General features: G+C 41.6%; 1 protein-coding gene across 1 annotated transcript; it reads left to right on the top strand.

The window, feature by feature from the left end:
• Nucleotides 1-299: 299 nt before the first annotated feature.
• LOC114459103 (zinc finger protein OZF-like) lies at nt 300-17,429 on the top strand. The gene is made up of 2 exons (XM_028441465.1): nt 300-796; nt 16,033-17,429. Exons 1-2 carry the CDS (start codon nt 449-451, stop codon nt 16,993-16,995), a joined length of 1,311 nt encoding a protein of 436 aa, XP_028297266.1. The 5' UTR covers nt 300-448; the 3' UTR covers nt 16,996-17,429.
• The last annotated feature ends 943 nt before the right edge of the window (nt 17,430-18,372 follow it).

Consider the following 18,372-nt stretch of genomic DNA (forward strand, 5'->3'; position numbering starts at 1 on the left):
TATGAGCAAAACAGAAAATAAAGATATCAACGGAGCATCTGAAGAGATTAATTTGATTTTTTCTGTACTTCTAAACACTATAAATATACAACAAAATGCATTTAAGGGCTAAAAAAGTGGATTTAACATGATTTCTCTTCTTTAAATCACCATTAAACACATTTCTTCTGATCGTTTTGTCAAAAAACTATCTCACTGATCATGTGATAAATTTTTTTTCTTCTTCTTAAAGCAACTTAATAATCAATGAGTGAATAAAGGTGGTAAATATGTTGTTGTTTGGATGGTGAACGGATGGTTTTGGGTTCATTTCCGTGGATATTCAACGTATTCCATGCGGGGAGTCAACGGCTGTATCTGGCAACCAGAGGGACAGGAACAAAGCAGTGAAATGGCGGACAGACAAAGGTTCTGATTGAATAATGTTCCTCTAAAGGTTCTAAGGGTTATGAAGGGAACCATAGCTGGAAACACAATGGAGCCTAAAACCTCAACGAGCTGGACGATGACTGCCATTAAACTGGAAGAAGAAGAAGAAGAAAAGGTGGTGATGTGGAGGGAAGTGAAGCTGAGTCAGACTGACAGTGAGGAAGAGGAGGACAATAACAATAATAATAATTATAATAATAATAATGATGATGATGATGATGATGATGATGATGATGATGATGAAGGCTCCAGGAGGAAAGCTCGTCATCTTTCTGACGGAACGTTTGATGAAAACACGGAGAAAAACCACGAAGAAGAAACGGAGGAGTTTCCGTCTGACGGAGGTCAACGTTCAGTGAAAGAAGAGGTTAGAATTATTTTAATTATTTTATTAATCCACGTTGATTAGAAACTAGTTTAACTGGTGGCTTAAGTTGTATTTATTTAGAAACATATTCATATAGACTTATCTGTGTTAAACCTGTGTTTAACACAGATAACTAACTACACTAGAGCTGAACTAAATATTATTTTTCTGTTCTAAACCACATACTTTGATGTTATTTGAAGGCAGTGGATACGTATCAATATACAGTCATTCTATCCCCTCATTGGCTCGTTTAGGTCACGTGACTAAGACTATATAACCTTAAATCTAACCCTAAAATTGTTGCTATATAGTGTTTTAACTCTAAATGTACCAATAGCAGATAGAATAGACACTTTATTATTTTAAGGCCTGTGAACATGTTTTACTAATTAAAACAATGACATAAAACACGTATTTGTAGTGTAGTTGTTATATTTAACGCATAAAATGACTTTGAAATCACAATAAAATTATGATTAAATTAAATAACAAACTTAAAGCGTAAATTGTCTTGAAAAAAGTACTAAAGGATCTAGTGAGAAAAATGAAACCCACATCGAGCCCTGTGGATACTATTCCAACCTCACTGCTTTTAAATGTTTTTGATGAAGTCGGTCCATGGTTGGTGAAACTGATCAACCTCTCACTTAAATCCGGCACAGTCCCCAGCTACTTTAAACACGCCCTAGTAAATCCCATTCTCAAAAAGCCTAATCTTGATCCAGGTCAGCCTATAAACTACCGGCCCATATCTAAGCTTCCCTTCATGTCAAAGATGATGGAAAAAGTGGTAGCCAAGCAGCTAACATCAATCATGGAAGATAATGATCTTTATGATAAATATCAATCTGGTTTTAGGTCGATCCACTCCACTGAAACTGCCCTTGTGAAGGTTTCCAGTGACGTGATGATGGCTGCTGATTCTGGTCGCTATACAGTTTTAACTTTATTGGATTTAACATCTGCTTTCGACACCGTAGATCACAACACACTGATCCATCGTCTCAAATCAGAAATGGGGTTTTCCGGTGCTGTACTACAGTGGTTTGCCTCGTATATAAATGGTAGAACTTTTAATGTGGCTTTTAATGATGTAATGTCCAATGTGTCCACCCTGTCATGTGGAGTACCCCAGGGCTCTGTTCTGGGGCCTGTTCTATTTTTATTGTACCTGATGCCTCTTGGTCGGTTGATCCGTGGTTTTAAAAATGTTTCTTATCATTTTTATGCTGATGATATCCAGTTATACTGCTCTTTTAATGACTCAGAGTTTCACTTTTTACCTGAGTTCTTGGACTGTATCTCATGCATCAAAAACTGGTTTTCATCAAACTACCTCCAGATAAACCCCAACAAAACAGAAACTCTGATCATCGCCCCTGATAAAAAGATCCCACTTATTAAGAACTCTCTCGGTGATTTGGGTTCATCAGTGAAATCCAGCATCAGAAATCTTGGGGTTGTGTTTAACCAATCGATGTCTTTGGAGGGCCACTGTCGTCAACTGACTAAAAACTGTTTTTACCATCTGAGAAATATCTCAAAAGTGAGGCATCTACTGTCCAAACCTGATCTGGAACTGGTCATCCATGCTTTTATTTCGTCCCGCATTGACTACTGTAACTCAGTTTTTACCTGTTTTAATAAGTCGACCCTGTGTAAACTCCAAATGGTTCAAAATGCTGCTGCCAGACTTTTGACCGGTACGTCCAGAACATCACACATTACCCCGATACTTTCCTCCCTGCACTGGCTCCCTGTCAAGTTCCGGATTGAATATAAAATACTGGTTCTAACATTCCGGGCTTTGCATGGCCAGGCTCCTCTATACATTTCAGACATGTTGTGTCCCTACACTTCAGGACGCAGCCTTCGATCCTCAGGTCAGGGTCTACTAAGGTTCCCAAAAACTAAATTTAAAACCAGAGGAGACCTGGCGTTCCAGGCTGCAGCCCCCAGACTCTGGAATGGTCTGCCCCAGTCTCTCCGGGAGATGAACTGCGTGGACACTTTTAAAAAACATTTGAAGACTTCGCTTTTCAAAAATGCTTTTAGTTAACAAGATTTTATTTTCAATTTTTACTGCCCTTTTATGATGCTACACATGTGATGTAAATGTATGTTAATTGTTTCTGTGTACAGCACTTTGTGATTTTATCTGCGAAAAGCGCTTTATAAATAAATACTTACTTACTTACTTACTTACTAAAAGTAAGCAAAGAGATTAATTAAGTAACTTTAAAATGCTGGAGCTAACCTGTGGAAGTAATGAGGTTTAAACCAATCACAGAACTGCTTTTATTTAAATTAAGTTCATAAAGTAATATAATAAAGAATATCAAGTTAAAGAGGAACTAAACCCCAAACCCACTTTTCCTGCTGAATACAAATGTATTAAGTTATGAAGTAATTGATTGATCTTCGTCTATTTTCATTTACTGTAGTTAGTTGTAAATGTCAGAGCTACTGCCTTCTAAGCATCTTAAAATGTCATTTATTTCTGTATTATTACTGATCTACTGAACTTAACCATGTGTGTTTTGTTGGACACAAACATGAAAACAACGGTTTCAAAACACGTTCTTTATTCTTCAATATAAACATAAATGTTAATCATAGATCATATTTGTTTAGTGCTTTTTTAAACACTCAAAGACGCTTTACATGGGGAATAAGACAAAAAACAAAAAAAGGGGTTTATGGAAAGGCCAGTTTGAACAGGTGGGTTATGAATAATGAAGTGAAGTTTGGCAGTGAGTCAGAGTTTCTAATGGGTGGTGGGAGTGAGTTCCAAAGGGTGGGGGCAGCGATGGTGAAGGTTAGTGCGAGTGATGGGAGTGAGGCGGTTGGTGTCTGCTGAGCGGAGCTGGTGGGTGGGTTGGTATTGTTGCAGGAGCTTGGTGAGGTAGGGCGGGGCCAGGTTATGGAGGGACTTGTAGGTGAGGAGGAGGAGCTTGTATTGAACAGGGAGCCAGCCAAATTTAATTTAAATGCATATGCGTTTTATTTTATTTTTTTCAAAATCTGTTTTCCACATACATTTTTTAAAATTCTGGTTTTTTTTTAGAAACATTAATCGATTTCTTCAGAAAATATTCGTTTTTAACTCCTGTGAGGACACAAAATACTGATAAATAAAAAACCCATAATTAATCAAAAATGTATGTCAAAAATAATGAGTAAGATACAATTAAAAGGTAGATATAAGTTGTAGTGACATGGATTATTCATGTCATATGAAGAGGTATGAGAACAGCATTAATGTCACCATATTAACCCTCAGGGATCAATGGTTTACTGAATCTGATCAGGTTCATTGATTAAGTTTAATTTAAATTAATCTAAATTAAATGATCTTGATGACATCATTCCAGACCATGATTAAACAAAAATAAATGTGCAACACATCATGTGTAAGAAGTGTTTTTCACCACTAGGGGTCAGAATATTTACAGTACTAGAAGTTATCAATAATCTATGATGTTTCAGACTTTACAATCCCTGGCATTGATGATGTCGTCCACAACAACAGAACAACTTTATCCACAGATCTTCTGTAGCTCTGATGAGATGTTTAAACGCTCTGAGCAGGTGAAGATAATTAATGCTGACTCATGTTTTCATGGAGCACAGCAGCACTACATGAGAAACAGAGTTTTACAGACACCTTAAAGTTAAACAGGCACTGGTGGCTCTGATTTAGGAGTCAGTGATGATTAGTGTAGATGTTTACCAGGTTAGACAGTGCTTAGATGGTGTTTGAAGAGGACAGGATGAGAGTGAGAAGAACATTTCACCATAAAAAAATGTCTTTTCCCACGGTGACGCCGTTTAAACCTGATTCTGTCCATTTCCACGTTCAACAGTAGATTCAGTTTTCATTGTTTGATTCCGTGATTCCATTAATGTGGATTTTATAGCCCCTAGTGTAGTTGTTAGCGCACTCAGAGACTCGCTGCAGCGCATACAAGCGTGTGTCCTGTAACCATCTCTGATTGGCCAGCAGCCCAGGGAGGCGGTTCTCGGCAATTCTTATTGGTGAACATATATATCACTGAAATGATGGAGACGGAAGAAAAACCTCCAGCGTCTGAGGTTATGTTATTGCAGTAGTGAAAACCTTAATACCGATGCGATTAAGGTTAATCGTTCAGCCTTACAGGGTGCTACGATTCAATTAATCAGTGATTATTACAATATTAACGATCATCACAATTTTTAATACATCTTTTTTTCATTTTGCGGCTATTTCCTACTTTTAAACAAGGTACATGTGTCAGTATCCATCTGCTAATAAAAGCAAGAAAGGTCTTTGTGTGTGTGTGTGTTTACAAATATCTCCCTGACGCGGTCCCTGTTCCACCTGAAACTTTGTCAACGGCTTCCAAATACCCCGAGTGTGTGCATCTGTTATTTTGGAGTAATTTGGTCATTTCAAAATGTTTATTTAAATTTGATTTCTCCTGGACGACACATTCATGTTCACCCAGAAATGAAACTTATTCATATTTTGACCTCAGTGTGTGAGGGGGCGCTAGTGCACCATCTTTATCTATTTCACTACACAGCTCCTCACCTGAGCTAGAGTCACGTGTGCAGTCAGAGCCAATCACTGCGCACACAGCCAAGCAGACACGAACTGTAAACACACGAGTGAGAGAGGAAGATAGTTTAGACCGGAGAGGGGGGAGGGGCGTCTGAGCAGCTGCGCTCACACTGATAAACTAACAAAGCTCTCAAGTCTCACTGATTGGGTCTGATGTGAGTCACTCGTGTAGAAATGCACAAAAATATACAAAAGGGCTCCAAAAACACACAAAATGACTCCAAAAAACATACATTACAGAAAAATACGCCAAACAAAAAAAATGTTAAAATTAGTAAAAAAAAAAAAAAAAAAAAAACATTTATCATGTTCATGTCCCATAGAATTAAACCAGATAAATCACACACACTATTTTATTTTACACCCACAAATAAACCCTTTATAACACTACAGAGTATGTACACCTCTATGTACATACAACCTTCAAACACATACTCAATTGGACATAATTGGCAACTCTACTTAAGCTCCTCCCACTATATGAATACATACTTCCGACGGGCACTGGACTAATTAATTAAAGTAACCAAACAAATGAATCATTATTGTCTTTATTTATATCAAATCACCAAATCCAACATTAATCATATTACAAAAGATCTACATATATATATAAAAATTAAAAAAATATTAGCTTATTCAGTAAAAATAAATACAAACTTCAATGAGCAGCATAAATCCCACAAGAAACTAAACATGTTACTGTGCACGATCAAAGCAGCTTTAAAAACATATAAACCTACAATATCAGCTCTCATAACACTTGTGAAATTTGGGTTTTTAAATAAAAGGATAATGGATAAAAGAACACAATTAATTATTAAATCATGCTATGGAATGTAAGTGTTTAGACAAATGTGCAGCTACTCATCATCATTAAGGATGTGTCAAAATATCAATAAACGATATATCGCGAGGTTTCATCTAGTGGTACTTTTATCGATTCACTGGTGCCAAATATTGATTTATTATTATTTTTATTATTTTTAAAAATACATATACATTTTTCTTTTTTAACATTATATTTTTGGCGTTACTCCAGTTCACTTATCGAGCTGTCAATCTTGTGCACTTCCATCAAATTTGTAAATGAAATTAAAGTAATAGCTTGATAAAAATAATCATGGACCTGGTTAGTGAATGTGGACCTCGTTGATTTATATTTTCAAAGTGAGAACTAATACTGTCCTTTTCACACTCGGAATGCTCGCTTGTCCCATCAATAATAATAATCCATTTTATTTATAAGCGCTTTTCAAAAACTCTAGAACACTTCACAGTTGTTAAAACAATTACAAAAGTCAGAAAAAGACAACAACACTAAAGTAAATGCATAATCAAAAGTTGAAAGCTTGGGGAGAGGAGTGTGGAAACAGAGGAGGTCTGTCGCTTTGATACTGTTTCTAACATCAGTTTTACTAAAGTGCTCAGATCAGCGGAAAGCCATGGTCCCCCTCAGTCCGAATATGTGCTTTGTTCCCGGGTAGAGTCCGCTGGAGACCATGGAAGTTGGGGTTTGTCGTTCAGAGTCCCATCAATGGGAGAGGAGTGTGGAAACAGAGGAGGTCTGTCACTTTAATACTGCTTCTCCCATCCATTTTACAAAAGTGCTCAGATACGTACATCAATCCCGTGTAGAGTCCTAATCTGCCCACTGGAGACGCAGGTAGTCTGTGTTTTCATTCACCAGGGGTGGAAGCGAGGGGACTGCCTTACTTCAATACCGCTGCTGAGCTGCTCCCATCGGTTTTTAAAAGTGCTCGGATCGGCTGAAATCGGCATCAGCTGAAAACCCTGGACACCTCCTCAAGTCGGAATATGTGTAATATTAATAATATAAACACTATTAAAACACTAACGATCTCTGGAATAAATTTACAAACGCTGTTAGGTTGGAAATATCAACAGAGTGGACGAGCTATAATTATTGATGACAAGATCGCTGCTTCCAACTGTGCATCCGAAATGTGTCCTTTAGCTGGTGTTGGGCACAGAACCTCCTCACAGACATTTCGGAGGATTTAGAGACTCCTACGTGTTGCAGAGCTAAAGATATCTCAGAATGTGTAATGCTTCACTTCCGGGTCACGTACTTTGGCTAATCGATAATGGAGAAAACGATTAGAGGTGTTTGTTTTTTTGTTTTCTGTACGGAAGCAAAAGAGCTTGAATTTGAAAAACAAGGCGTTTTCCATTTTTAGGGGGCCAAGCCTTCCTAGGTGCTAGGAACCTGCAGGCTAAACCGTACAAGGTAGGGCGATTCCCTTTGGTGGTTGGGTCCAGACCCCTCCGCGAACCTTGGACGCAAAAACTCATATGTCTGCCAGCAGGTGGCGCTATAACCAAGGTTAACGCATTTTGGCCTACAACTCCCACAGCGTATGTCGCACATTTAAAACCTTCATATCCACAGATTCCTTGAATACTGAATCACCTGGGCTAGGCCCCGCCCATTTCTGCCTGAACGTTTGTTGGAGCAAAATTGCACAAACTGGAAAACCTACATTTTCAAACTCCTCCTTGGGGTTTTGACCAATCAGCGTGAAACTTGGCACGTAGAGTCTTCAGTTGGACTTGATCAGAATCAGAATCAACTTTATTGACCAAGTAATGTATTGAATACACACGAGGAATTTGTCTTGGTGAACTGTGCTCTCTCTGATAGTGTAAACATTAAATAATAACAATCAACTAGAAAAAAGAAAAATAAATTAAAAAAGAAGTATAAACATAAATGTAAAGAATAGTTAGACTAATATGTGCAAACTAAATAAAATAACAAGATAATAATAATAGTAATAATAATAATAATAATAATAATAATAATAATAATAATGAAATAAAAATACAATAATAATAATAATAAGATAATAGTGCAGTAGTGCATTGATGAGTAGTGCAGGTGAGCATTTAAATTAAAAATTATGTACATGAACATTCACAGTGACAGGTTGATCCAGGGTTGATATGTTTAGTTCCAGGTTATTTCACAGTAACAGAAACAGGTCTGACACTCTTTGACTGTTTAGTGTTGATCACAGTGACAGCCTGAGGGAACAAACTGTTTTTATGGAGGGTAGTTTTGGAGTACAGTGATCTGTAACGTCTGCCAGAGGGGAGGAGTTTAAACAGATTGTGTGCAGGGTGGGAGGGGTCTGCAGTGATGCTACCTCCCCGTTTCCTGACCCTGGACAGGTATAAGTCTTGGATGGAGGGCAGATCAACACCAATGATCTTTTCTACAGTCTACTGATTACTGATTATCCTTTGTAGTCTGTGTTTGTCTAGTTTGGTTGTAGATCTAAACCAGACAGTGATGGAGGTGCACAGAACAGACTGAATGATGGAGGTGTAGAACATGATCAGCAGCTCCTGGGGCAGGTTGAACTTCCTCAGCTGATACAGGAAGTACTTCCTCTGCTGTGCCTTTTTCCTGGTTGTGTCTATGTGGGAGGTCCACTTCAGGTCCTGTGAGATTGTGGATCCCAGGAACCTGAAGGAGTCCACGGTAGCCACTTTGCTATTCAAAATGGTAAGGGGGGTGAGTGGGGGGGGGGGATTTCTCCTGAAGTCCACTGTCATCTCCACAGTCTTGAACAGATTCAGTTCCAGATGTTTCTGACTGCACCAGAGATCCAGCTGTTCCACCTCCATCTGAAGGCAGACTCGTCCCCATCCCTGATGAGACCGATGATGGTGGTGTCGTCTGCAAACTTCAGGAGTTTCACAGAGGGGTCCCCTGAGGTGCAGTCATTGGTGTAGAGGGAGAATAGAAGTGGGGAGAAAACACACCCCTGAGGGGCGCCATTGCTGAGTGACCGGGTGCTGGATGTGATGCTTCCCAGCCTTACTTGCTGCTTCCTGTCAGACAGGAAGTTGGTGATCCGAGGCCGGCACTGTGAGCTGGGTGAGTTTCTGGTGAAGGATGTCCAGGATGATGGTGTTGAACGCAGAGCTGAAATCCACAAACAGGATCCTAGCGTAGGTCCCTGGGGAGTGGAGGTGATGCAGGATGTAGTTCAGACCCATGTTGACTACATCCTCGACCGACCTGTTTGCCCGATAGGCAAACTGCAGGGGGTTCATCAGGGGTCCTGTGATGTCCTTCAGGTGGCTCAGTACCAGCCTCTCAAAGGACTTCATGACTACAGACGTCAGATCTAAAGTTATCAAAATAATTTTGTTCGTGCAAAATTTGCGCAAATTATTAACGAGTAAAGTTTTCGAGCTAGCTATGAAAATGTGAACTGGTACATATCTCAGTCAAAATAAATGCTAACAACACCAAATCTGAGATCCTTAGTTGGCATGTGACTGTGGGGTACGCGGCAAATTTGAATAATATTGGTCACTAGGGGGCGCTGTAAATAAGGAATATTTACATCTCTTAAATGGCAATACCAATTTTTACCAGATTTGATCTTGGGTCCCTCCTGAGGCCATATCTCAAATTTATTCGCGATTGGTCAAAGTGGGCGTAGCTTATTACATCATAACATATAAGTAAACAAATATTTGCTCCAGCTGAATTATTATGTTGAGGGCTGTAAAATTTAGAGGGTAGATATAGAAGACAACACAGACCACCTATACCAAAACATGCGCCAGTAGGTGGCGCTATATTTGCAAACACATTTTGGCCTCTAACTTTCACATTTGAATTCACATCGTCAAAAACTTCATATCCCATAGTTCCCTATATAGAGTCGCATCTTCTGACATAGGCCACGCCCACTCCCACGGCATATTGCTTTTTGTAAGTCATTACATATCAAAAACCTACTTTTTTGAATTACTCCTTTGGGTTTTGTCCAATCGGCATGAAACTTGGCACATAGAGTCTTCAGTTCAACCTGATCTAAAGTTGATCAAGTAATTTTGTTGGTTCAAAATATTCGCGAATAATTACTGAGTAAATTTCTCTCGCGAGCTATAAAAATGTATAACTGTTGTATATCTCGGTCAAAATAAATGCTAACAACACCAAATCTGAGATCCTTGATTGGCATGTGACTGTAAGAGTATTATCAAAATTTCAATAATTTACGCGACTAGGGGGCGCTGCAAATATGGGAAATGTATATCTCATAAATGGCAAGACCGATTTTTACCATATTTGGTGGGTATGATCTTGGGTCGCTCCTGAGGCCATATCTCAAATTTATTTGCGATTGGTCAAAGTGGGCGTGGCTTCTAACTTCATAACATATAAATAAACAAACATTTATTTCAGCTGAATTATTATGTTGAGGGCTGTAAAATTTACAGGGTAGATATCGAAGACAACACAGACCACCTATACCAAAAATTGCGCCACTAAGTGGCGCTATAATGGGTGCAAACGCATTTTGGCCTGTAACTTTCACATTTTAAATCACATCTTCTAAAACGTAATATCCACCTGTTCACTGCAAATGGCACGTTAGCCTGTGTCCTGATGCTCGTCACGAGCCCGTCATCTTTCGTGAGGTACTTCCACGGGCTCCGCAAAACCTGGGGGCCGAGTCGCGCAGGAAGGCTCGGCCCCCTTTCATAACTGCTTGCAGTTCTAGTTTCATTTTGGTTTTGGAAACAAATTTTTTTAGTTTTCATGTTTTTGTTACATAATGAAAAACAAATGAACGAATGATACACAGATTAGTGTGTGTTAAAGGTGCAGTTTGCAACTCTTGTAAAATTTACTTTTTGTCATATTTGCTAAAGTTGTCCCTATGTAGGGACAACTTTACATGAAACTAGTAGTTTGTGTGAAAAAAACAGGCTCATTGAGTCCTCCGTGTGGCCTGCTGTAAGTGACACTGTGTTGTTGCTGCTGTTGCTGAGGTGTGTGCACAATGAAAGAGAGAAGCGCTGCAGTAATATGCTTTTAACAGTGCATATTATATCATAGTGATGTTGCTGTCGGACTAACGTTAGCTTGTTAGCTCCTCTGAGGGAGGGACTTTGGAATGTTTGGGAAGCAGGGCAAGAGAGCAGTGGGAAGGAGGGGGAGAGAGGGACCTGAGAGTTGTGGACTGCACCTTTAAGAAGAGCCACTGTGCAGTATACGCTGTTTTATTTGGCTGTCATTCATGTGAAATTGATTGACAATGTTTTGTAATTCCTGTGAAATGGATTCAGTGCAGTAGATAAATTCTGAATTTCTTCAGTGGCACAGATATCGTAATGTATCGTGGATGAATATTCTTGCTATATATCGATTATCGTAGAACCACCATGTCGCGATAATATCGTCATTGTGGGCAAAAGTATTGTGATATATTGTATCGCGAGGTACCTGGCGATACCCAGCCCTAATCGTCATCATCGTTGCTGTCTTCACTTTCAATATATTGTGTAAGAACACATCTCTCATTAATCTAACGCTCAGTAATTAGAGCTAAAGAGTTTGCTGCTGCCATTGCCTCTGGCGGCATCTGCGACTTTCACTTTATGTTCCGCGAGCAGCGGTTGTGTTACTGTCTTTTAGCTATGTCTCTATAAAAGCAAGGAATCTCTGTCTGTCTGTCTGTCTGTGTGTCTGTGTCTCCATAATCTCTGGTGTTGAGGGTCAGACAGGGCTCATACTTGCTACATAGCAGCAGCTTGGTTGAAAGCTGTGCGTTGTCGCATTTGTTTGTACTGTAATGCTACAGTTAATGAATAATTTTATAAAATTGTCTACCACAAGTGGGGCCTGACTTTAGCAATAACTATGATCATCGCACGGGTGGCATAGATAAAAGGTGATCTGGGGCACTCTGGGGGGTTGGGGGTTGCGGTCGGTGGCGGGGTGCGCTGGTTCCTTGGCTCCTTTGGGCTTTCTCGGGTGTGTCTGTAGTGGGCGGTGGCCGCCTCTCGGCTTGGGATCTTGGGGGCGTCTGGCAAGCTGCTCGGCCATGGAGGGGTAGCTCCCTGGCCCCCGCTCTTTCTGCTGGCCTGGCTGCACCTCTGATTAAGGGGCAGGACTTGGGTGTACAGTAGCGATTTTTGCACATACATTGGTCTATGATGCACTAGCATGCCTTGGGCTGTGGGATAAAACTCGTACTGGGCTGAACTTTAGACACGTTGATCCCAAATACCTGTTTTGGGTGCTACCACTCACTCCTTCCCTCTGTCCACAGCCATACCTAAGCTTCACACCAGACTGGCTTGATTACACGACACAATAAGCCCAATATGCACAACTACAACATCAAATCTCACTCTCACTTTAAAGTAATCAACTCTTCACCACCAATTCCATTTCCTACCTTGTGTTTCTATTCCCCTCTGTTTTTATCCGGGGCCGGGGTCGCGGAGGCAGCAGTCTCAGCAGAGATGCCCAGACCTCCCGATCCATGCACACCTCCTCCTGCCGTTCTGGGGGGACCCCGAGGTGACACCAGGCCAGCTCGGAGACATAGTCCCTCCAGCGTGTCCTGGGCCTTCCAGGAGGCCTCTTCCCAATAGAACGTCTGAAACACCTCCCAAGGGAGGCGACCAGGAGGCATCCGAAACAGATGCCCGAGCCACCTCAGGTGGCTCCTTTCGACGTGAAGGAGCAGCGACTCTACTCCGAGCTCATCCCGAGTGACTGAGCTTCTCACCCTATCTCGAAGGGTGTGCCCAGCCACCCTGTGAAGGAAACTCATTTCGGCTGCCTGTATCTGCGATCTTGTCCTTATCATGTCATTGAAGGAGTTGAAGAGCCCACTGACAGAGGGATCTACCAGATGTTCCCAACAGACCCTCACCACACGTTTGGCCTGCCAGGTCTGACCAGCTTCCTCCCCTGCCAGCGGATTACAGTTCAGCCCCTCTCTTCACCCAAGTTTCCGAGACACGCGGCCAGAGATCAGATGACACAACTACAAAGTCAATCATCGACCTCTGGCCTAGAGTGCCCTGGTGCCACATGCACTTATGGACACCCTTGTGCTCGAACATGGTTTTGGTTGTCGACAAACTGTAACCGGCACAGAAGTCCAATAACAAAACACCACTCGGGTTCAGATCAGGGAGGTCGTTCTTCCCAATCACCCCTGTCCAGGTCTCACTGTCGCAACCCACGTGGGTGTTGAAGTCCCTCAGTAGAACAATGGAGTCCCCAATCGGGACACCATCTAGTACCCTCCCAGGGACTCCAAGAAGGCCGGGTACTCTGAGCCGATGTTCGGCCCGCAGGCCGAGACAACGGTGAGAGACCTGTCCCCAACCTGAAGGCGTATGGACGCGACCCTCTCGTTCACTGGGGTGAACTCCAACACGTGGTGGCTGAGCTGGGGGGCAATAAGCAAGCCCACCCCAGCCCGCTGCCTCTCCCTGTGGGCAACGCCGGAGAAGTGGAGCATCCAGCCTCTCTCCAGGAGTTGGAATCCAGAGCCCAAGCTGTGAGTGGAGGTGAGCTAACCCGATTATATCTAGCTGGTACCTCTTAACCTCCCGCACAAGCTCGGGCTCCTTCCCCCTCAGCGAGGTGACGTTCCATGTCCCAACAGCCAGAAGCTGTGGACTAGGACTGGGCCGCCGAGGCGCCCCCCTTGACCGCCACCCAGTCCTCTCTGCACCCGACCCCTATGGATCCCTCTGCAGGTGGTGGGTCCACAGGAGGGAGGGCCCACGTTGTCCTTTCGAGCTGGGCCCGGCCGGGCCCCGTGGGCAAAGGCCGGACCACCAGGCGCTCGCATTCAAGCCCCAGCCCCAGGCCTGGCTCTAGGGTGGGGCCCCGGCTGTGCCATACCGGGCGACGTCACGGTCCTTGTTTTTATACTGTCCATAAAGGGTCTTCTGAACTGCGCTTAGGCTGACCCGTCACCTAGGTCCTGTTTGACATGGGAGACCCTACCAGGGGCATAATGCCCCAGACAACATAGCTCCTTGGATCATTCGGGCCTTCAAACAACCCCAACATGTTAAGGTGGCAGTTAACGGGGTTCATTACGAAATAAGTCATTATAATTTTTTTATTAAAGAACAGAGAGAGAAAAAAGTTGCATCGGGATATCCCTATGTAGAACCGAGAAACACATATATCTTCCGCATTGTCTTTTCAATACAGGCGATTGGCTCGGACACTTCCGTGTTTACCTGCGAATCCCTGCAGCCCTTTCGCTGCCCTCAATGCTGCCTGTGTGCAATGTGCATCCTCTGCTTACATAACTGTAATAACCGTCCCTGTATTTAAGCTCCGAGGGGTGCGAACAGTCCAGACTCCGCTGTGCGCGGAAGCTCAAACATACTTGTGACCTGAAAGTGCCCGGCGGCGAAGGCACCAGTCACCCCTTACCGGGGTCGTGGACATGGGCTGCAATGAGCCCTCTCCGCTCTCCGGTGAGGAAGGAGCCCTCTCACCCCTGGCACAAACTGTCCTCATTGTCCCAACACGGGGACCGGACCACAACAGTTGGCGCAAGGAGTCGTCGCCGATGACAGCCACCCACTTGACCCGACCCATCTAGGAACACATACTGCTGTGTAACTGCACAGCAGAGCATGTTTAACAAGTCCTTTTCTTACACAATAATGTCATGGTAAAGACGGCAACGATGATGAGTAGCTGCACATAACTGTTATTATTAATCAGTTAAAAATGTTATTGTAGTTCTGACAGCTGGTGGAGAGGTTAATACAGCGAACCCAATGTATGGTTGTTTTTCTCATTGGTGCAGGATCGATTCTCAGTGGAAGACACTATTCCTTTATTTTAATGGATAGATTGTACACAAGTTCATTCAGAAAGTATTCAACCCCCTTCACTTTTTCAACATTTTGTAATGTTACAGCATTATTCCTAAATTGATACAATTCATATTTTTCTTGTCAGTCTACTCACAATACCCTACACTAAAAAAGTGAAAAAGGTTTATTAGGATGTCTTACCATTTCATAAAAAATATAAAACTGAAACGTCACATGTACATAAAGATTCACACCCTTTGCTATGACAATCAATTCTGAGCTCAGATGCAACCTGTTTCCACTGATTGTTGTTGAGATGTTTCTACAAATTAACTGGAGCACATCTGTGGTAAATTCTACTGATTTAACTTGATTTGGAAACGAACACACCTGTCTATTTAATTGACAGTGATTACTGACAGTGATTGTCAGAGCAGAAACCAAGTCATGAGGTCCAAGGAACTGTCTGTAGACCTTCGAGACATAATTATATCAAGGCACAGATCTGGGGAAGGATATAAAAAACTTAACCTTCTGTTTCCACCAGCCGTGGTGAGTCCACTTTGCACTGAAAAGTATGGTGTTATGGACGTGACTTCTCAACACACACAGAGCTTCAAACAAACACACATTACCAATTTATATTAACATTAATAATAGAAACACAACATCACCATGGTGTTCTTCAATGTAAATAAGCTTCAAAGCCACTTCATTTCCAACCAAATTTCTTCATTTGATCAGAGACAAGTGCTAATCCCTGCCACTGAGCTGTGGAGGCAGTGATGCTTTGGTCAATGTTCTGCTGGTAAACTTTGGTTGCTGACATCCATGTGGATGTTCTATTGAAGTTGATCTCCTACTGAAGCCTAATGCTATGTCTGATCCATCTTTAACAGTCACTGTTCTTTCTAGGAACACATTTAGAAACAAATGTTTGTTTGTTTGGTTCCTTCTCTGTGTTTAATCTCTAACTGTTCTACAGGACTCTGGAAGCCAGAACAAAGTGACACCTCAACGTTCTCAGGACCACAAAGCTCAGCCACAACAAAGAAACAATTCTAAGAGAAAAACTTCAGCCACAGAGCAAAGACTTAATCAGCAGAGCCAAGCTGGAGTTAAAGCTAAACAACATACATGTGACCAGTGTGGGAAGACTTTTGCCTGGAAATCATACCTCATTCTGCATCAACAAATCCATTCTGGAGCGAAACAGTTTAGCTGCAATGATTGTGGAAGGGCTTTTACCCAGAAGTCTGCATTAATAGGTCACAAAGTGGTTCATACTGGAGTTAAAAAGTTTGTATGTGACCAATGTGGAAAAGCTTTTACTCACAACAAGAACCTGAAACTCCATCAGCTTGTTCACAGTGGAGAGAAACCACACTCGTGTGATGAATGTGGAAAGGCCTTCTCCCAGAAGGGCCACTTATCAGGGCATCAACTTATCCACAGAGAATCTAAACCACACAAATGTGATGAATGTGGAAAGACTTTTAGTCGACCTGCATACCTAAAAATACATGTACTCACGCACAGTGGAATCAAAGCACACAGATGTGAACAGTGTGGAAAGACTTTCACACACAGATCAAATTTAACCATGCACATGACCACTCACTCCAGAGCAGAGCTGTATCGCTGTGACCACTGTGGGAAAATATATAAACACAAACAAACCCTCAAAGTACACCTGAGAGCTCACACTGGACATGAACTGTGTCCTTGTGACCAGTGTGACAAAGTGTTTACAACATATCAACAGTTACAACATCACCAAGTCAGCCATTCCTCAGAAAGGCCTCACAGATGTGAGTTATGCGGAAAATCTTACAAGTACAAACCTGACCGTGATCACCACAAACAAGTTTGTGAGAAGAAAACTTTGCAGTGTAAGAAGACCTTCATCAGTTCATCTGACATGAATCAGGAACCAGTGTTGGACTGAACAACAATCTGTGCTTAGAACTGCTTCTAAATTTGTCATACAGACAACATTAAGAATGTGTGTAAGAATAAAAAAATTGTTTCTGGCATGTCATAGATCAACATCTGTTAATAAGTAACAAATGTTGCAGTGCAAACATTTTCATTCGCTTTGGAGATGCAGCAGCAAATTTCTTGATGATCCCCCCTCCCTCTCTGTCTCTCTCTCTCTCTCACACACACACAGACCAGGATTAAAGCCCCACCCCCTCACGCACTGCAGGAGCAATGAGAATATTGGTTTTCTGTAATTTATGTGGAAGTCATAAATAAACTAGAGCCCAACCGATTCAGGATTTTTAGGCCCGATAAATCTGCTGATATATGAAAGAAGAACATGGATATAAGGACATATACTTCGAAGTAACACAAATCCTTGTAATATTGAAGACAAAGAAGCAGAAGACAACTGCATTTAAATTTAGAAACTATAAGTAGTAACAGTCATGTTGTCAACATAAGGTCTGTTAAAACTGCATTTCTCCCATTGTCTCCACAGTAAATAAATACATTAGTTGGGACCTTTTTATTTATTTACTTTGCAAGTGTGGTAAATCCTTCATGATAAGAAGTTGAACGCTTTTTTCAGTTTTTCTTCCTTTGTTTGTCTCTGACTTTTTTGTCTTTATATTGTGTCTCGTTTTCTTTTACCCCAAAGTCTTGTCCCTCCCTATTTGGGTTTATTGGGGTACAAGGGGGCCACTTTTCCAAAGGTGAACCTGTGCTGAGTTTAAAACATTGACAGAAGTGACCCTGTGCTGAGGTTAAGACATGGACAAAAGTGAACCTGTGCTTAGGCTAAAGATTTTAGGGTTTAGTCGGATTCTGGTGAGTATTTTAAAACAAAAAGTAGCAAAAAGGGTCAAATTAGACTTTAAATTTAGAAAACAATTGCAATTTAGGGCCAAATTAGGTTTAATTTATTAATATAAATGCCACATTAGGCTTTAAACATGTAATTTTAACTTTTTCTTTCCCAGGGTGAGGTGTGCTGTCAACCATTAATTAGGTAAAGGGCCAGGTGTGCATAATTTAGGTTCAGGTAAGTATCCCACTATCTTAGGGTTAGGGCCAAATCCAGTATTTTAGGGTTAGGGTTAGGGTCTAGGGGGAAAAAACCACCCCGAAATCGGCAAAAATCGAGGTTTTTTGTGAATAACTCTTTTTGTGAACAAAAATCATATATGTGTATTAGGTACCAAAGAAGTGCACGGATTGACCTGACAGTTTGATATATGAACCAACCTGATAGCACTTAGCATGTAGCCGCTAGCCTAAAAAAACCTCAAAATGCGTGCACATTTTTTGGCCGGGGTTAAATTTTTAAAAATTCTGTGAA

This window comes from Gouania willdenowi, unplaced genomic scaffold (assembly GCF_900634775.1).
Source record: "Gouania willdenowi unplaced genomic scaffold, fGouWil2.1 scaffold_261_arrow_ctg1, whole genome shotgun sequence".
In the NCBI taxonomy this organism is placed as follows: domain Eukaryota; kingdom Metazoa; phylum Chordata; class Actinopteri; order Blenniiformes; family Gobiesocidae; genus Gouania; species Gouania willdenowi.